The sequence below is a fragment of the Littorina saxatilis genome, linkage group LG4 (genome assembly GCF_037325665.1).
Source record: "Littorina saxatilis isolate snail1 linkage group LG4, US_GU_Lsax_2.0, whole genome shotgun sequence".
Classification (NCBI taxonomy): Eukaryota; Metazoa; Mollusca; class Gastropoda; order Littorinimorpha; family Littorinidae; genus Littorina; species Littorina saxatilis.
This window is the reverse complement of record NC_090248.1, coordinates 24362847-24384333: the sequence shown is the minus strand read 5'-3', so window position 1 is coordinate 24384333 and position 21487 is coordinate 24362847. Positions and strand designations below refer to the sequence as shown.

At 41.2% G+C, this 21487-nt stretch overlaps 3 protein-coding genes across 3 annotated transcripts in view; 2 read left to right on the top strand and 1 right to left on the bottom strand.

Moving 5' to 3' along the window:
- LOC138964292 (queuosine 5'-phosphate N-glycosylase/hydrolase-like) overlaps window positions 1-21487 on the top strand; it is a 114711-nt gene that overhangs the window by 17236 nt on the left and 75988 nt on the right. The window lies entirely within an intron of this gene.
- On the bottom strand, window positions 289-12023 carry LOC138964282 (ras-related protein Rab-43-like). The gene is made up of 4 exons (XM_070336195.1): window positions 11726-12023; window positions 6728-6911; window positions 5995-6140; window positions 289-2668 (listed from the first exon to the last, which is right to left on the bottom strand). The coding sequence occupies exons 1-4, from the start codon at window positions 11915-11917 to the stop codon at window positions 2558-2560; spliced, it is 633 nt and encodes a 210-aa protein (XP_070192296.1). The 5' UTR covers window positions 11918-12023; the 3' UTR covers window positions 289-2557.
- Window positions 12034-20608, top strand: LOC138964281 (ankyrin repeat and SOCS box protein 13-like). The gene is made up of 5 exons (XM_070336194.1): window positions 12034-12181; window positions 16065-16249; window positions 17056-17206; window positions 19411-19737; window positions 20326-20608. Exons 1-5 carry the CDS (start codon window positions 12163-12165, stop codon window positions 20544-20546), a joined length of 903 nt encoding a protein of 300 aa, XP_070192295.1. The 5' UTR covers window positions 12034-12162; the 3' UTR covers window positions 20547-20608.

The following is a 21487-nucleotide window of genomic DNA, read 5'->3' as shown; positions in this document are numbered from 1 at the left end:
ATAACCGAGACATTTTCAGAAGAAGTAAAACACTCGAAATTGTACATTGCTAAGGGCCGCACTGACAAGAATACATAGTCTTCCTACAGCTGTACCCAATGCATTCATCACAAGCAAAACATACACTGACGAAAAGTCCTATACATACTCAATATTGTACGCATTGTAAATTTCCATTAACTTGTGTAATGAGTACAATATAAATGCACTGTCCCAAAGCAAAATCTTTTCCAGCTAACATGGTAATATACAAGCATTTTTTTTAGATTAATGCAACAATAACAATCGTAACTAAATCATCAGCTTCATAAGCACTACAAATATCCCCTATACTGAAGAATGAACAAGTCAACAAGAAATAATCAATGCCAAAAATCAGTCAAAGAGTGTAAAAAAACAAACAGATTGCCATCCGCCCTTACTGGCACCTTTTCCAGTTGTTATTCAAGGTCAATTTATTTTATTTTTCCTGGCTGTATGAAACTTAATATAGTAATTAACGACTGAAAAGCAGATCTTATCATATTTATATATATATATATATATACACAAAGCTGCAAAACCTTGTCTCCAAATAACATTATATCAGACCAACTAGTGTTCTGTTTGGGCACTCCCAGCAAAAGATTGACTGGCCAAACTAAAATGACTTTTTTTATTTCTCAGCAGAATATGAATAGTTTTGGCAATAATTGTGTACAAGGCTGGAATGAAGAAAGTTGCCACATAAAAATCTCCGTACATAAGGAGCTACTGACATGCCAAAATCATGCATGGCAGTGCATATTTATGAATATACATGTTATACATAATCATATGCAGTCATATAAACATTGACACGCATACACACTCGCACAAAGAACACTGTGACACACTCGCACAAAGAACACTGACACACACACACACACATACGCACACACACAGTATTCTGTAACACACACAAAACTGTCCCAAATCACATAATTTTGCACAGCTGTCGCCGCAAAAATACCACAGTCAGAAAGCCCGCACACAACTTCAATGCACGTTTACTTAAACATTCAAGAAACACCCAAAGAGTGTCCCTTATGGCCTAGACATGCAAGCCCTATAGCTATACTAAGTCCTGTTGCATACTGTTGTGATACCAGAAAATAATTTGATAGTTACAAACAACAGCACACTCTCTGTGAAATTTTGGAACTCAGAATATTTCATTAATCTGCAAGCTACAAATGATTGAACCATTATCTTTTTGCATCAGCGTTTAATCTTAAAACCATCACTGCAGTTCACTTAACCATTCATCTGAAATGCCCATGGGTGAGTACACATTTACGAGTACAATTTAGGTTTCCCTGTGGTTTCATACTTGCATGTTTTACTTAACAGTAACACACTACAGAACGCATTCAGAAGTGTAATTTTACCTTACGGTATAACGATGTGTCACACAAAAGAAGACACAAATGGAAAAAAAGTATAAATGGAAGGGGCCAATGCTTTAGTAAGACTGAGGTATATGTGTATGCCTCAAAAGGCCATGCTACTGGAAAAAACAAACGTCCACTGAATAATTAATCTTACATAATTATACAACGAGAGCAAATATGACAAAAAACAACAAATCACTATTGCCATGAATTCAGCATTTTGAATGCTTTTTCTTCTACTGAACCCATCGACACCTCAACACTGCATTTTACAGGTTGAAAATGTCTTCTCACAAAAAAAAGAACTTTTGCCCTAGCAATCAGCCACACTTCCATGTTGTCAGGCTATATCATTCTAGACTTTTTTTTCACGATTTTCGAATCATGTTTTCATTATTCAATACCTAGCATCTCAGCTAAACCTGAGTATAACTTACGATTTTGTACACACAGTGATTTTTGTCCGACCTTTTCTCTAGTTCAGCAGGGATCTGCTAAGATTATAACTCTGAGTTAAAACCACAGATGTTACGTCTATAACACAGTATAAACAAAGCTGTTTCAGTATAAACTGATTAAGTGTTATTTTTACTTCAAATATTTTCTGCCACTGGCGATCTTCCCACACCTATCCACTACATTACAGTTTTCTGATATCCTATCTCCAGTTGCCTTAACTTCTCTGAGAATCACTCGGTCTTTGAAACAAAGTATTCTGAAGGCATAACAAACACAGTTCACAGAATTACAGTAACATACACCTGTACAAATCCATCAAAACAGTCAACAAAATCACAGGTATACACAGATGTACCAACACAGAAATCTTGCTGCAAAAGGCAATTCATTTTCTTTCAACTCGCTCACACCACACCTTATTTCCACCTGACAACAGGTGTGGTGTTCACGAAAAAGTACCCAACTGGGTGGAAACCAAGCACTGGGTCACACTGGTTAAATTTGAGATTAAGTTGTTTGAGAGTTCGACCCATCCAACCCAGCGCTTGGTTCCCATCCACCTGGACATTTTTTTGTGCACACCACCCCAGATCTCCAAAAGCATCATCACAAACGAGCACTCCACTCACACAACTCAAAGTTCAAACCCTCATTCTGATTCAAGCAAAGCATTGGTGTCCGGAGGACTAGCTACCACAGCAGCTCCAGCCGCCCCCTACCGGCCGAGAGTTGAGTTTGATGGAGCCGCCTTTACTCGTGTCCATTGCAGAGTCGCCTCCATAACGTCGTTTCAACTCCTGTTGAAAAATCATTATCAATTTTAATGTCATACCTTTATCAGACCTGTGCACATTCAAAACGCTCATCAGTAGTAAACAAACCAAATTTCAGTACTTTTTAAAATGTTTCAGTAGTAAGCTGTAACGACAGTTGAAGACATAATTCTGCTCACAAAGCACACAAACTGTTTTCTTCTTCTTTGGTGACAGAGCTGGTGTCTCCTCTTCACTATCTGAATCTCGCACTCTTTTTTTCTTTTCCATGTTTCACTTCAATCACAAGTTGCCACGCAGACGCTGGACGAACTAAGTCTGAGAACACGCGCGCTTCCGGTAAATCGAAAAACGTCTTTTCAGCGCAACGGCCAACTAATTGGTCAAAACATCTTAAAACAGAAAAAAAGTACCTTTTTTTAATTTTTTTTAGTAAAACATCGGAATTTCGCAATTTTCATTAAAAATCCGTAGCACCGTATTCTGCATATAAAAATCGGAGAAATTACGGAGAAACCGTAGATGTGCACAGGTCTGCTTTATGCATCGGTTTAAAACTTTTCTTTCTTTTATGGTCGGGGGAAAGGGGGGGGGGGGGGGGGGGGAGGGAGGAGATTGATACATATGGATTATGCAACACATATTCGTTCGCTTCAACTCCTGATAAAATATTATTATCAAGTGTAATATTATCCTTTTATGCATCAGTTCTAAACTTTTTCTTTCTTTTATGGTGGGGACGGAGGAAGAGGGGATGATTCATACAAATTATGCATACACATACTCTTTCACAAAAGATTTTTGTTTTGTTTTGTTACTGCATATACACACATAATACACAAAATTCATATGAAAATGGATCTTATGAGGACAGGCACAATACTGAGCAATGAAATTCTGACATGAGCATCAAAAATAAAAAATGCTCAGATGGAAAAGTCTATGATTGTAATGGGAGCTAAAACACAGCTTTACCGGAAATAAAAGTCAAAACATAATTGCCTTCATGTCTCTTTCCTTTATTGATCGTCAATCATAGGTATGCATGGACAATGATGTAAGTACTTGGTGGACACCAACTGCAAGATATTTCTATCAAGTTAAAACTTTTGGAATCTTTGATTTTGTCTAGTGTTTGAGTTACATTTTATCCATACAATCCAGCCAGACAGCACCTACATTTTGTGTAAATCAATTGAGCAAGAAATAGTTGTTGTGAAGACACCATTACTTACATCATTTGGCAAGTCCATCACTTTTTTACAAGAACAAGATTAGGCAGCATTGTAATGCTGCTGATTTAATTGATCACCTTTCTGGTAGACCATGCAACACAACTGAAAACAAAAGTGAAGGCCTGAAAATAATATGGCAAGTGAATCAGATGTAGCGTAAGTTATGAAGACACCAAGCGTAAGTTATGAAGACACCAAAATTGTGAAGTCTGTTATGCTTGAATTCTAGTACTCTTGAAATCTAGTCTGGTGTGTAAGAGGTTCCTGATACAGTTTGAAATGATCTCACTCATTCGATTCATTGCAACAATGGCAAATATTCACAGTTACAGGCAAAGTCTGAAAATTATTACGTAAGTTATTTTTGACACCTGAATTGTTGTGTCCAACATTACCAACATCATCAATTATCATCGTTTCACAACTGATTATTTTTCTTATTCGCTTGTTTTCTTTTTCTGTTTTCTGTAGCAGATAACATACGTAAACATGTTTTGATTTACATTGTATCTGCCATCTACCACAATGAACTGAATTGCTGATTGCGTTGGTTCGAGTGACACGAAACGAAAATGGTGTCAGAAATACGAACGTAATCTAAAACAAGCCACACTATTAAAATGCAGGAAAATGTAACTAATATTTCCCCTTCACAGCTTTCTTTATACAAACTCGAAGAAACTTTAAGTCAATCACAAAAATATAAACTTTGGTTCAAGAAAAGGTCAAATTTTCCTGACGTTCGTATTGAAAGACACCAAGAAATGTCGGCAGTGGCGAGAATGACGAACGAAATCCACTAAGTTCAGCATCAATTTAAACAAATGCTGGTGATTTTGCATAAAACATGAACAAAAGTAGTTGCCTGTTGGGTAACTCAACTGAATACAGCAAAATCAATTAGGGATCGATGATTCTTGAAGTTCGTCTGTCTGAAAAACTCTTGAGATGTCGTAAGTTTGCGCGAAACGCCAAAGACACGAACAACTTCCAGGTCAAAATACCTCCTCTCAATGCATTGTGGGAAAGGTGAAGGCCATTTATTCTTAATCTGTGGAAATTTCCGCAGTGCATTGAGTCGATTGACATTCGTTCGTGTGCCTGTGTCGACTTCGCGTTAGATTTTGGAAGTGCAAAAACGTAAGTAACGCAGTGACGCAAAACGTCGGATATTGCCTTTCACACATTCTTTCACAACGCTAGGTCTTTTGATTGCTTTTATTTGTGCTAGATTGTGTCATTTTATTCAGTAACTTCCAATTATCAGTGGAAATATCGAGTTGCATGTGAAAGATATGATGATGGTATGGACTTAGATCAGCGTGTGAAGTGAGACACGAAGCATTACTTACAGAATGCAATTTTTTCGTCCACGCTAACGACACATTATACGGTAAAGAAAGAAAATGAGCATATCTAATTGTTAAATACACTTAGTTTGACCAAAATAAATACAAACATGACACAACAAACTGCTTCACTTACCATTGTGCTTTCTCAAACAAGACCACTCATTTTTGTCAGGTTTCAGTGGCCATTTTAAGTTGTATTTTCAATGGAAAATAATCAAAAACAAAATAACCATCAACAGAAAAAATAATCTGTAAAATGATATTAATTCTTTATTCTCTCTTTAATCACAATACAACAACATTAACAACCAGAAGAAAACAGTTCTTTGCAAAAAAAATCCAGAAAGTGGCTACCATTCATTTTGTACTTTTTGCTCAGTATTGTGCCTGACCTCTTATACAATTACACATATTGAATGTTTATGCAGAAACTGTTGGCCTAACTTAATTGCACCTTTTTGAAGTAAACAAAGTACATGTTGAACGTATGCACTTTAATGAATGTGTGTGTGTGTGTGTGTGTGTGTGTGTGTGTGTGTGTGTGTGTGTGTGTGTGTGTGTGTGTGTGTGTGTGTGTGTGTGTGTCTGTCTGCCTGTCTGTGTGTGCATACTTATCTGTCTGAATTTTTCAGTTTGGTTAATCTATACACTACAGGTGTCTGTTTATCTGAAAACTGCATATGTAGAAACAAGCAGTATGCGATGCACAAGCATGAATTCACAAATGTGTGTCTGTTGCACATGTAATCACAAACACACTTACTTTTGCAATTTTGAGGAAGGCATCGTCAATGTTGGTGTTGTCTTTAGCGCTGGTTTCCAGAGATTCTATCATGTTCATTTGCTTGGCCAAGTTTGCTGCTTCTTCTTTTCGTACCTCCCGAAGTTGGTCCAGGTCACTCTTATTTCCTTCAAAAATAAAAATGAAATAAAAATGACTTGCAGATGATTGAAGTAAACTTTCAGGAAAGTGCCAGAAAGCACAACGTAAAGCAACTTTTTTGTGAATGTAAAGTATGTACATGTACTATAGGTAATACTAATATACAGCACTAAATTCAATTCAATTCAATAACACGTCTTTTATGTCTGAATGTGGAACATACAGAAATTTCTCTTTTGCCTCTATCTTGCTAACCATGCACAGCCTAAACAAATAACCATGCTTGTGTATCCATTTTGAGCATGAGTATAAGGTTTGCATGCAATGGTACCTTACATGAAAGAATGCACACAGTCAATCACAACACATATATTGTTCACTGCAAACAACACATACATGCACACTGCAGATGTCCTTTTATGTCCATAACGAACAAACAAACTGAACAAGCTAAGAATTAGTAACGAACTTACTCTTTACCAAACTAAGCAGATTTCATATATATATATATTTCAGGGGCTCTTATCCAACAATTTAAATGGTGAATAAAATTATGTTCCATAAATGTATAAAACAATAAATGTGACCAATGAACTTAAAACTTAATGCATACCAACAAGCAGCTGTACTATATTGTTGCCTGCATATCTCTTCACGTCTTCCAACCAGCGCGGGATGTTATCGAACGATGGGTGCTTGGTGATGTCATAAGCAACGATGACACCATTGGCACTGCGGTAGTAGCTCTGCGTAATGGTCCGGAATCTCTCCTGACCAGCTGTGTCCCAAATCTGAAGCTGAAGATGAAACAGTAATGTCAAAGATGACGGAATGATAGAAACATGTTGAGAAAAAAAACCACCATGCATCATATACAGCCAAACCTGTCCATAACGACTACCAAGAGCAAAAGTGGTCGTTATAGACAGTTGGACGTTATGGAAAGGGTCGCCCTTTGGCAAATATCCCACTGCCCAGAAACACTGGCACGTGTGTCACACGGTCGATACCGTGACTTGGGACCAAAATTAAGTGGTGGCAGTCACCTAGACAGGTGGTCGCTATGGAATTGGAAAGGTGATATATATATATATATATATAGATTAAAAACCGTCAGGGATCCTTTGGGGTGGTCGTTATGGGCAGGTGGTCATTATGGGCAGGTGGTCGTTATGGACAGGTGGTCGCCAGGGCAGGTTCCACTGTAAATACAATAAAACCCCACTTATAAGACCTCCAAAAATCTGAGAAAATTGGATCTTAAATTAAAATGGAGAGAGTTTTAAAATTGGGGTATACATGAATGTATTTACAGAGATTGTGAACAGTAAACCTGAGAAAGCAGGGTCTTATAATAGGGGGGGGGGGGGTGGGGGGGGGGGGAGGGTGTTCCACTGTGTTTGAAGTGATACCATGTACTGATCGATGTAATATTACGAGGAACTACAAATTCTGCAGCTTTTTGGAACAGTAAAACTAAAAGTACTACCGTACATGTACTACTAAAACTTGCATTACATTTTTGTGTTAGGGCAGAGCATACTGTGTGTGTAATAAAGAGGCTTACACTGAAGTCAAACATAAATTAAATACCAAACTGAAGAATTTTTTTTTTACTTTAAACTACAGACCGACCACATTAATTTGTCCCATTGTAATTTGTGCTGAAGAACTTCAAAGTGGGATTGTCCAATATTTTCCACAGCTCTTGAGCTGACCTGAATAATTATTATTCTTTGTTCACGGGCTGAAACTCCTACACACACAAATAAATATAATATGTCGTTCCGATTTCACGTAATTGCCGATTCCGCGTAATCGGCAACATTTTTGCCCATTTCGCGTAATCGGCAAAACGCTGCCCAATACGCGAAATCGGCAGCGTTTTGCCGAAATCGCGTAAAGGCCTCTAAAACTTGCCTATTTCGCGAATTTGGCAGCTGATTACGCGGAATCGGCAGCCGATTACGCGTAATAGGCAAGCTGCCCATTCCGCGAAATCGGCAATAGTGAGTTTAGTGTGTATGTGTGTGTGTGTGGGTCTCTCTCTCTCTCTCTCTCTCTCTCTCTCTCTCTCTCTCTCTCTCTCTCTCTCTCTCTCTCTCTCTCTCTCTCTCTCTCTCTCTCTCTCTCTCTCTCTCTCTCTCTCTCTCTCTCTCTCTCTCTCTCTCTCTCACAGGGTGGACGGTTTGTGAGCATATCCTCAGGAAATACTTGTTCTCGTGTGCCCGTATTGTCAATCAAACAAGGGGCCTTAGTGATTGAAACTCACCAACTTTAAACTTTTAGTTTAAGCTTTCATTTTGCCGACAGGAGAGGAACAGTCAGCATGGATGGCAAGCATCATGTGCGTTTTGATGAAAAAATGAAAAATTAAAAGTTTTTCAAGTACACATTGCCCAACGCAGACGACTACTGGTACATAGTGAATGTCTTGTCCGGCGATGGAGATCGAAAGAACAGAAACGTTTACTACAGCACAATCCGATTGTTCCCAGGCAGATCCCAGATCTCAAGAAGAACAGAATGACAATACATCTGATGAACCCACAGTTGCTGAACACATGAAGAAGAAAAGGGCGTGCCGAGCGGAGGCGGTCTTCAAGCAATGTAAAACAACCCTCCCTAAACGTCGGGGACTGTGTCCTACTTCCAGTGTCGGAGTTTGACAAGGGTCGACTCGACGCCAGAAATATCCCTGGAGTCGAGTCGTGTCGGAAATCACAGAACACGGGGCGTATAGGATCGCTACAAAGCACGGGATCGTCAATACTGCTTATTCCGGAAACCAGTAACAGAAGGCAGATTGTCAAATCCTACAGCTTGAAGATACAAACCCGGCCGTTTTTTCTTTTAGAAAGATCGCTACTATGCATTCCGCTCATAGTGGTCAGGGGTACATGTATTCAAAATGCGCCTGTCAGACGTCCTGCAACTCCAAGAGATGCGCTTGTAGAAAAAGAGGCACTCACTGCCACAGACTGGGGTCAGTCATGTCACCCGAAAAACAGCAAATGTACAAACAAATAAAAGTTACTACCAAACTGCTTGTCAGCCAAACTATAACCTGTGTTTGTGGTACTGAAAGATGAAAATAGCAGCTTAACTTGTATTGTTCAGGAGCGTTCTTTTTCACAATTTTGCGTAATTCGTTATGTTCATCGTGTGTGTGTGTGTGTGTGTGTGTGTGTGTGTGTGTGTGTGCTAAAAAGTATATTATCACATGGTCAGTATCGACAACACACACACACACACACACACACACACACACACACACACTAAACTCACTATTGCCGATTTCGCGGAATGGGCAACTTGCCCATTACGCGTAATTGGCTGCCGATTCCGCGTAATCGGCTGCCGAATTCGCAAAATAGGCAAGTTTTAGAGGCCTTTACGCGATTTCGGCAAAACGCTGCTGATTTGTGTATTGGGCAGCGTTTTGTCGAGTACGCGAAATGGCCAAAAATATTGCCCATTTCGCGGAATCGGCAATTACGTGAATTCGGCACGACATATATATATATATAGTTTCTTTTACAACTTCTGATATCTTATACGTTAGATTTACGAGTATGAACGTTTTTACCCAGCCATGCATTTAGGCAGCCATATGCTGCTTTCAGGGGATGCATGCTTGGTATTTTTGTGTTTCTATAACCCACCCATGCAAAGTCTCTGACATGGATTACAGGATATTTTCTGTGCGCACTTGGTCTTGTGCTTGCGTGTACAAACGAAGGGGGATAAGGCCCTAGCAGGTTGACTGCAAATAAGTTGAAAAAATCTTCACCCTAAACCCACCAGGCGCAGCCAGGATTCGAACACTCAACTTTCCACTTGAGAGGCAGGCTTCTTAGTACTCTTACCCACTACAGGCCGTTGCACCCTTCGACCTGAATATTAATTAATATGTCTATCATCCATTTCAGGTACATGTAAATTATTGTAACTTAACAGGGACACAATGATACATGTACTCATCATTCTCTTTGTAAAGCTGACATCAACAACATTTTAGGCAATGAGTATTCCGATTTAACTCTGTTGAAGGCTCATACACAGTCACACTCACAGTGTCACTGAGTGAATCGCACATGTGTGCTCTATCCAGGTTTCCCAATTGCTTCGTTTCCGGCCGATTGATGTGGAGCACATGATGCGTACAAAAAATATTGGCGTTCTAGAAGTGTCGTCTGCGCAATGATCGCGGCGGCATTCTTGACCGCCAAGGACGACTGCGCACGTTGTGAGACGTCATTCATTAGACCTCAATACTATTAGTATTACCGTAAAGTACCGAGTATAAGCCCATGACATTGTAAACGCCCATCCCCCACCTTGGAGCAAAATCCGTGCAAAAGGTGAAGTACCGAGTAAACGCCCACCCCCCACTTTTGCATGGCTAAAAAAAAAAAAAAACGAAAAATCGAGAACAGGGAGAGAAAAAAGGAATGCTGAAGAATGTCGTGTCGAGTTGCTTCCCCTTGCTTTTGGCGCTTCTTTCCAAGAAAATGCCGAAGCGAAAATCTTACTCAGTAGAATTCAAGTTGACTGCTCTGGAGCACCTTAACAGACACGGGAATGTCAGTGCCACGGCCGAAGAGTTTGGTGTGGACAGAAAACAAATTAGGATGTGGCGAGCAAACAGAGATGTCCTTCTGCAGCATGAAACTGGCAGAGAAAAGCGAAAGTTGAAACTGCACCCTGGTCGGACTGTGAAGTCGGAGGAGTTGGAGGTGATATTTTTTGAGTTTCTACAAGAAGAAAGAAGCGAAGGGCGAGTTGTTAGAAAAAAAGACTTGCAGAGAAAAACGCGACAGTTAGGGGCGGGTCTGAAACTTCAAGACTTTGATGCGTGAAACATGTGGCTACAAAGGTGGAAAAAACGGCATCATGTATCCATCCGCCTCTGTACGTCCAGTAACCAGAAGGTGCCGGCAGATTTTGAGGATTTCAGGTTTTTCAAGTTGTTTTTGAATAAAAGCCGTTTTTGTTGAATAGACATGCTTTCAATGTGTGAATTTACGAGTGATGGTGTGTAAGCCTTACGTATGTCTGTCTGCGAGTTTAACAATTTTATAATACACAAAATATCTTCATGTTGCTTCACATTTGCTTTAGTTTGAACAAACATAACACTTTACATACCAGATGGTATCATTATATGAATCATGTCTCCATTGCAATGAAGAATATGTTCGTGCATAGGGTCAAGTACCGAGTATAAGCCCACCCCCCACTTTTGTCCGAAATTCGTGCAGAGGGGGGGTGGGCTTATACTCGGTACTTTACGGTACTACTATAGCTCTTCTGTCAGCTAGTAGCCTATGTGACCTCACTTGCATGGGGCTAATTTGAGAGTATATGATATTGCCTTATTACATACTCTCTATATCCCGCGAAAACCTGTCCATTATCGAATACTTCCATCAGTATTTTTGTTATTTTCTGTCCTTTACATAAACTACACATTTGCATCAAATAGAAAATGTCCTGGCATAAGCCTTTTTTTAAGAGCAAAACGACATTCACTGTTGTCTCTGTTTCTTATTCTTTGGAGAGAAAAAAACACCACATACACACAAACTGAAATTAGGTCCGTAATTACCTTGACAAGTTTCCCGTCAATATTGAGTGTTTTCATTGTGAAGTCGACACCAATGGTGCTCCCGTGTTTTTCTGTGTAAGTGCCCGATTTGAAACGCTGTACAACACACGTTTTACCAACTCCGGCGTCACCAATCAACACAATCTTGAACAAATAATCAAACGCTTCATCTGGATCAGGCGAATAGGCCATAGCTGCGAGTATCCAGTCGAGTTTTTTGGGACAGAAACGAGTAGCCAAACTTCAACAGCAGCCGAATTTAGTCATCCTGAGGTCAACAACACGGAAGTGAAGTCACCAAAAAATCTTCCACATCCGGTTCACCATTTTGCATCAACAGTGCACTCCCTTGCAGTTGAAAGCCAAACAACAAATAGCCTTGTTGTAAGGATTTGTGTTTGGTGACGCTTGACGGAGGCGCTGGAGATGGTAGATTGATGGATCTTGCCTATTACGGTACACATTAGCTTTGTGTGCAGCCTAGCTTCCACTTCAAGTCTTACAATGCACGCCATTTTTAGTGACCTGATTGGCAGGCCGACCTGATTAGGCCACTACTGCATGGCTTCATAAGTCAGTTCAGTCTTCGTAACAGTGGATCAGTGCAAACAGTTTAGTGACAGCGTAAGTGTCCAGCCAACCTCCGTACGCAGTGGCCAGTGTCTGCTTTAGTGAGAGGGTAGACAAGCTGGGTTGGGTTATTTGGGTTGAGACTGAGAGGAATCATAAAAGGATGTCCCCCAGCCCAGGGCCTGAAATCGGGCGCCAGGGCAAAGGAATCTTGCCTACCAACCCACCCATGTTTTTATTTCCTCAGGCACACTATCCACTTTATCTTTCACTCTATGGAAATTAGACGCACCAGGTAATCTTGAACTTTAGCGTGTTAAATTCATAGCTCAGAATCCAGTGACATTCTTGACTTATTTTTGATACAAGTACATGTACGCAAGCCAAAGAACATTTGTCATGAAATTAATTGACGGATTGAACTCCAAACTTAAGCATAATTAATTAATTTGGTTGTTCAATCGACGAAAATGCACCGAAAATGGCATACGTTGTCAACCATGGGACATCATTTAGGCCCAAAAAAAAATAGGTGTGGTTAAGGTAACATAGCCAAAAAAAATAGGGTACCCAAGTAACCTTCCCACATGGATCCCACGTGGGCCCCAAGTGGGATCCCACATGGTGACGTGGGAAGTCCCACATGGGCGCCATGTGGGATTTGATTACGACTTCCAGTGGGAGCCCAGTGGGAAGTAGGTCTAAATAGGACACCAGTGGGAAACCAGTGGGACACGACTGGAAAACGGGTGGGGCACGAGTGGGATCAGGGTGGGAAACGAGTGGGATTCACGGGTGGAAAACGAGTGGGATTCAGGTAGGAAGCGAGTGGGATTCAGGTGGGAAGCAAGTGGGATTCGGGTGGGAAACAAGTGGGGTTTAAATCGGAAACGTGTGGGACTTCTTAATTTTTCTTCTTCTGACTTGCGTAGAGGACTGGGTTCTTGCGAACGTCTCAAGAGTCCTGCGAATTTAAAAATCATCAATGTATAAATAAAAACAAAAACAAGAACAACTGATACACACAGATCGTACATATTCAAGCACACACACACTAGTTTTTAATCACTCAAATAGAGTCATCGAGCGCGCGTGTAGCCACGTGCCGTGGGAAAGCCGTGTTGATGCGTTCATCAACCTTCGAGTTTGACAGTAATCCCACTGATCGTCTTCGTCTTGTTGAATATGAAGCACCGCCATTATATCACTCGGTGTTCTTCAGATGTAATCTTTAATCCATGCACATGCAATACTCGCGCGCACGGAACGTATTCACAGTCTATTCACCGGCAATTGTAGCAAATTTCACATACTCTCCGCAATCGGCAGGCCCAATGCGGAACTGAACAGGGCAGAATAATAGTCCCGCAGTGAAAACAAAAATCCTTGAAAATATTTAGTCATCACGTGAGTAAATAAACCATTCTAGAGACAACAGTTGTTATTAACAGAACTGCAATAATTACACACATATAAAATACTTCGGTGTATTTTAAATGATAGTATTCAACGTTTGCTACGATTCAAACGAGTCCAGTGTAAACAGCGTGTGCTGTGACGTCACCGATCTCGATGGGGCAACTTGCAGACTCGCGCAGTGACAGTGTGACTCGCGCTCGCAGCGTCGGAACATTTTCCTCGCACGCTGTGTGGGAACGAAGAGGGAATTCCCACTTTTATCCCATTTCTGTCGAAGTGCAAGCTTGTTTCCCAGAGACTAAGGGACGGCCCAGGTCTATACCACTTTCTTCCCACAGCTTTGACTGTGGGAGTTCTGTGGGATGGGAGTGGGCCCACTCTCCCATCCTCTTCCCACTTATTCACCACTGGGAACCCAGTGGGAATTCAATATGCATGTTACTTGGGTAGGAAGTTAGGCAGTCACGTTTTTTTTTTTTAACTTTTTTTTCTAATGTGTACAAATTAAACCTACTTGACAGGGAAATAAGTGTGCGACTCGAGCGCTTTCGCTTTCATTGCATTTTCTGCACTCGTTTTCTTCTTCTTTTTTGTTTCTTTTTTTTTGTTTTTTTGACAAATGTAAAAAAAAGTTATAGGGTCGGCCCCTAAAAATAGGGTAGGTCGGGTTACCGTAACCACACCTATTATTTTTTTTAGGCCTTACACAAAAGAGTTGTCTTCCTTGTCCGCTCATACAGATAATTCCTTCTTTGACCCATGTAAACGAAATGCATTCGTACAGTTCATCGGAGTTCATTCCGTAACTTCAAAGGGATCTAAAATGACTTGTTATGATTACAAGTGCAGGTTTTACAAATTTTGAGACTTAATGTCTTGGAATAATGACTATGAGCTATGAATTTAACACGCTGAAGTTCAAGATTACCGGCGCACCAACCAAATGAGGGTAGTTGCTCTGTAGGGATTTCCTCAAGAATTTAAGAAGAAGAAGAAGGATGTAGATCTATAGCTCATACTTAGAGGAGGAGAGCAGAAACTTTAACTTTATTTTTTTTTTAAAGATGAACAGACTGTTTTGCATGAACTTGATGAAGGGGCTTGAATCATCTTGTCAAAAATCAATCAAATGCTGATATTTTGTGAGGGCTTAATTTGGCCCCTACAGCTCCACTGGAGCTCTGAGGATCTGGCAGCCGCCTGGACCTTCTGTACCCCCCCCCCCCCCCATCTGTCTCTCCCCCCCCCCCCCCCCCCATCTGGTTTACTATTTTCCTGCCAAATATGCTGCCTGAGAGGGAGAATGCATGGACGTCCCTGGTGCTGTCCCTTTTGAGACCTTTAAAATCAAAGAAAATCAGGTCTTCAGAGAGAGGGAGTATAATATTAAGTTCAAATACAGGTAATTTTACAGAGGCTATAATATATATATATGAACAGAACATTTAAGTAAAGAGGCCCGGTCTTAGAAAGGAGGAAGTTTACATTTGGGGGTTCTTAAAAGGGGGATTCCACTGTACTGAATATGACGTATCACCTCAGCCATCAGAACCACAGGAGCTTGTATCCAACCACCGGTCGATAATTATTTACTCCTGCATGCTTATTATTTACTGCTGCATGCTTACCCTTACTACTACTATTTACTAGTGAATAGTGGGGCCCAAGGACTGTTATGCCGGGGTGGAAGTAGAGATAAGCGCCTACTTCCCAAGAAATGCTCCATATGGCTTCGTGTCTCCAAACACCTCTGACAGTCAAATCCAGCTCCTGGCCTTCACTGGCGGGCCCTGTCTTCGACTAACGGGAGAAGGGATGCAGGCGGGTCCCTGGCGCCTTAAAACCAGCTGCTTCGGGCAGATGGGGCTCGTCAACCTTGGATGGTCGCTCATCTAGGAGAAGGACAACTCCGATTTCAAAACCCGCACTGCCTTGTGTGCGCCTTGGGAAAGGCAAAGGCTACGAGAAGGAAAACTTCGACAACAAACCCGGGTAGAGTGGACTCGACAGCCCAGCAAGGCAGCTACTCTTAGGGAGGAGGCAACCCTGAGTAAGAACCTCAACCACCGAAGACGGAAGACAGCAGCCAACTTGGCGTGGGCAGAAAATCGGCTGTCTATGCTTCCACGATAATATGGCCGTACAATTATCTTTGGATCGATGTGGTGTCGTCCTGGTGTCCCGCAGCCAGGGTAGGACGGCGCCGGGCCTCCAGCCTCATCGAACGCAGAAGAAGAAGAACTAGTGAATAGTAGTAGTAAGGAGACTAGAGAATAAGGCGTAAATAATGATCGACCGGCGATTGGATACAAGCTCCTGTGATCAGAACCTACCTGTAATTTCTTTCCAGCTGATGTGGCCTACCCGCTACACAAGGCGGCTAGGGAGGGGAGAGGCGAGCAGCTTCTGGCCTTGCTGGAGACAGGGCAGTACGAAGTGAACAATGGCAGCTTTGACCTGGTGCGACCCTTGCATGAAGCCTGTCTGCAGGGCCACTACCAGTGCGCTTGCATTCTTCTTGATCATGGTGCACAGGTGAGTTTTCATGCATTAATTGGCTGCATGCAGGTACAGGGTCTTACTCTTAGATTTTTTAAGTACAGAGGAACCCCCTTTTAAGACCTCTAAAAAATCTCAGAAAATGAGGTCTCAGAAAGAAGGGAGTCTTAAAATAAATTTACAGTGGCTATGAACAGAAAATCTAAAAAAGCAAGGTTTTTGAAAGGGGGTTCCTATGTATTTTCTTTTTTCAGTCAACAGACAATAAGGTGCCCTTTACTTGCCATTAATTTGCCTTGACTTTAAACCAGCCAGGACTAGAGTTGTGCAGATCGACGCATCTCTTTACTATGATGTCGTGAGTGAACAAACAAATTTCTTTTACGTCTGCATCTGTATAGTGTACGTGTAACGTGACATCCCACCTCTTATAAATGGTTATGCCAAAGACCCCCCCCCCCCCCAATATCTTTGGTACAGTAAACTGACATAACCAAAAGTAGAAATACTTTTAAAATGTTTTATATATATATATTTTTTTTTTATCTGTTTCAAACTCCTTTTTGACTCACTTGAGTAATTAGTGAGTCATAGTATGCAAGCAGTGTTCAAATGAATGGCCGGCTGTCCAGATGACGTCTGTCGTAAAACAGTTAAACAACCTCACTGTGGGCAGCTTCATCCACACTCACCCTCTCCCAATGTCTTTCCTAAACATCACCCAGAATTTACATGAAGCTGTTGAATCTTTTATTAAATACTGCACACACAGTGTTTGTTTGGAAACATACACCACAGTTCATACTCAGTTTCAGTATGGCATGTTTGATGATTTACAACAGGTAAACATTCGTAACATTGATGGCGCCACCCCCCTGTGTGATGCCAGTTCCAAGGGCAGCGTTGAGATCGTCAAGTTGTTGCTGGACAATGGAGCACAGGTCAACCCTCAGCTGGCTTATTCCACCCCTCTTCATGAGGCTGTGATGTACAGTAAGTGTTGGCTGACTGTTTTATAAAAATAGTTGTATCTGCAATGTGAGACCTCTCCCACGAGAAGAAACGTTCCAATATAGTCTCTTTGTCTATTAAGTATTACAGTGGTACCTGTAATGTGTTGCCCCTCAGATGAGAGGACACCTCCCTAAGGATACATTCTGGTATCCCCTTGTCTATTACTAGCTCTTACCAAAATATACCTGTCAGGCCACCTGCAAGGTTGGGACACTTTGAGCTGGTCCCAAGGGTGTCCTTATATCACAGGTACTACTGTCACTTGACTAAAATATACCTATCATGATAGGCCACCAGACGGGCCCAGTGGCCTAGTGGTAAGACGCCGGCCTCCCAAGCGGGAGGTCGTGAGTTTGAATCCCGGCCGCTGCTGCCTGGTGGGTTAAGGGTGGAGATTTTTCCGATCTCCCAGGTCAACTTATGTGCAGACCTGCCAGTGCCTTATCCCCCTTTGTGTTTACACGCAAGCACAAGACCAAGTGTGCACAGAAAAGATCCTGTAATCCATGTCAGAGTTTGGTGGGTTATAGAAACACGGACATACCCAGCATGCTTCCTCCGAAAGCGGCGTATGGCTGCCTAAATGGCGGGGTAAAAACGGTCATACACGTAAAAATCCACTGGTGCAAAAAACACGAGTGAACGTGGGAGTTTCAGCCCATGAACGCAGAAGAAGAAGAAGATAGGCCACCTGCAATGTAGGGACATTTTGACTGGTCCGAAAGGTGTTCATTGATCACGCTCACAGGTACTACGTCTATACAGAATTTATTTTGCTTGCCCGAGCAACACATGTAGCAAATATGTACCCTACCTGCAATGATAAAACAGTGCAAATTCTCCCTTAAAAAATGTGGATTACAAATACATGTTGTATCTCAGGATGTAAATAATGTGCCATTAAAATATGTTGTACGCTCACGGCCCAAACAAAGAAGACAAATCAGAGCGTTACAGACAACAATGGAACTACAGGCAGATACTGTTTTGAGTACAGTGGAACCCTCTTTTTACGACCTCCAAAAATCTGAGAAAATCAAGTCTTAACAAGAGGCGAAGCCTTCAAGGCTCACGTAAGAAATCGACAAACAGTAACACAAACTCAATCACTTCGTCACACATACACACACACACACACAGTAAGCGGCATAGGTGACACTGTGCAAGAAAGCGAGACACTAGATCTAGATCTGAATGGCCGATTTCGAAGAAAAAAACTAGTCTCGGCCCGCTCGGCAAAATAACAATGACCGAGACTTTCAGTAATTCCTTCGCGTGACGTCTAACCCTCTTACGTCATAATGTGACGTCTTCAAATGTTGTGACGTCTTCAAATGTTAAAGTTTCTACCACAGACATACATACATACATACGCACGCACGCACGCACGCACAGACAGACAAAAGTCAGCATCGCATAGGCTACACTTACGTGAGCCAACAAGGTGGTTCCACTGTGCTGTTCAAGAAACAAACAAAAAAGAGGGAGTTTTTACCTGATGACAGTTTTCAAGGAGAAACATGAAAGTGTTTTGCTTGACTTTTATCGGGCTTTCTCGTTAAATATGTCTTGCATCAACTGTTCAAACGATCAAGGGAGATAACTATTTCTTTACTCGTTCATATAAATTTATAACTTTAATGTTCAGTGTTCAAGGTGGAAATTTGTGCAGAGATCTGACTGATAGTGATAACTATAAACAAGAAAAACGCTGAGGGTAATTTTGTGCCTTTAAAAAGTCACATGCATAAAAAGTACTCAGCAGAAGATTAAAAACAAAATTGATGTATATGCCTATCAGAAAATCTCATTTTCTACTTTTGCTCCTGTTGTGGCACGCACTTTGTTGATTGCCTCCAAACATGAACTTGGTGGATCGACGTGAGTATACCAGGGTTGTCGCCCTTAGCTAATCTGTAGTAGAGAACATCCTCCTGCTAACAACCTTTAAAAACAGTGTAAAAGCAGTCTTGCATCGAACGATGACGTAAGACCATCTGATATACCCCTGCCCTGACTTTTGCTGAGGGTTGAGTGTTATGTATTCACCTTTTGACAAAAGGAGGAATAAAAGAAGGCAGTAACTATAGGTTAAGATCTGGTTTTCTCAGGTTTTATCAGGTCTTAGAAGAGGGGTCCACTGTCAAGAAGTTGAAGACACTGCCATTAATTTGCATCAACAGACAGATGGCAGTGCGTGGAGCTTTTGCTAGCCCACCAAGCCAACCCCAACAGAAGCGACTGCCACTACGGCTACCCACTTCACATTGCTGCCTCAAGGGGCCATCATAGATGTGCCGAGATTCTCCTGTCCTATGGTGCCAATGTCAACGGCACACACATCCACAACACGGCACTGCATGTGTCGTGCAAGCGCCAGGACAAGGCGATGGTGACGCTGCTCTTGGGGCACGGCGCCGATGTGTATGCTGAGGACAATCAGGGCAGGACTGCCAGAGATCTCATTCCAAGCCAAGGGGCGCTGAAAAAGTTCCTGTACCTGTGGGAAAGTAAGGAATTTCATCTTCTTTTTCGTTCTTGTGCTCCCATAGCTTTTACGTGTATGACCATTTTTGAACCTGCCATTTAGGCAGCCATACACCGCTTTCAGGGAAGTAAGGGTTTTAATTGTGTTTGCTTTACTTGCTGCTTCGTTTTTATTTGGTTCCTGTCTTTGGTTTTAATGGTTTCCATTGGTACTTTTTGTTTTATTCTTGTGTTCACTCAGCTACTTTGCTTGCATGGCTTTTTTCGTGGTTTTGTGCATTTTTTTGGAAAAAGCACAAATGGTTAAATGTATTTGGAAAACTGTGAACCTAACCTGGGCACGTGGAGAATTATATACATTAGCTGTTTTGACTTTTGTTGTTACTGGTTTTCTTGTTTTCTTTGTTTTTGCTGTTTTTGTTATTATTCTTTTCATAAATTTAATATTTGAGTTCTGTCAGTAACCATTTATTCTTGACAAGAAATGAACATACATGTACCAAAAGCTTTTCACCTGAAGAATATTGTCAATGTAGTTCAGACGGATCTTTTTTAAGGTGACAATCTCACGTTTTTTACAAGTGAAATTTGCTTCTATGTTTCTGTGCCAGGAACGCCCAAGAGTCTAAGCCATCACTGCCGCCTGTCAGTGCGATGTGCGTTGGGAAACAGAGGCCTCCATCTTCTGCAGCAAGTTGATCTGCAAGTGCCGCAAGTTGTGAAAGACTTTCTGCAGTTTCAACCCCAGAAGAAGTTTGTCATTGACAATACCGCGAATATAGCAAAACCTGAACTATGTAGGGCTAAAGATGAACTTGTTGTCTTTTGTTGACAGTGTAGATCGTTTGAAGCGAGTTGTTAGGGAGGCGCTAGGAAAATTCTTAAGAAAAAAGATTAGAGGCAGTGAGTTGGAGAGCTATCTCAGCTAGAAGTGGGATTTTTTCATTTTATTTATTTTTGAACTTGAATAGAGATGACTGTAAGATGATTGTACTATAATAGACGGAATTCTGAAAATAACTCGGGTTTGTATTGGTTGTGAAAGAGTGAATACCCTTGCTTTTATGGGGACAAACATTGAAGGGGCCAATCACTAGTGAGGGATGTGTCTGAAACACGTGGACAGGAGCAAATGTACATTAATTTTATTTGTCCTTGAAAAAGCAAGAGTATTCACTCTTACACAACCCATGCAAACACGACAGAGTTATTTCCGAACATCGTCTATTGTCTAAAAATGCTTAAAAATTGGTCTCTACAAAATTAACTTCATGTAGGAAGGAAGAAGCCACATGCGCTGGTACAAATCTTTTCATTGGATCGTAATTTCCCTAGCTTTATTTTTTTTCTTCAGTTTTTTTATTTCTAATAGGTAGTTTCAATTAGACTAGGCACAGGAACACATAGATTCTTATAGTCTTGTGTTTTAAGTCTTACGTTTTGCAGCAGTGTCTTATTAAGATTTCCCCTGCACACACCCCCCCCCCCCCCTCAACAGTAAGAACAAGTCAGTTTTCAATTGCTAATGAGAATATTACAAGGTTTTCATTAAAATAATTAAAACAGATCATAACAGCATATGCTTTCCTTTAAATGTGTGTTTTCTGAACACCTGTAATGTCTTTTGTTCATTTTGTTCCACTGAGAAAAGATGCTTTATTGTCTAGACCGTTGTTGAGTGACCTCTTAGTGGACTGTGGGTTTACAGGTGTGTTCTATGCTATATCTCATGCTGTGTGTGTACCCGTGTCCGTATAGATGTGTTCCATTTCT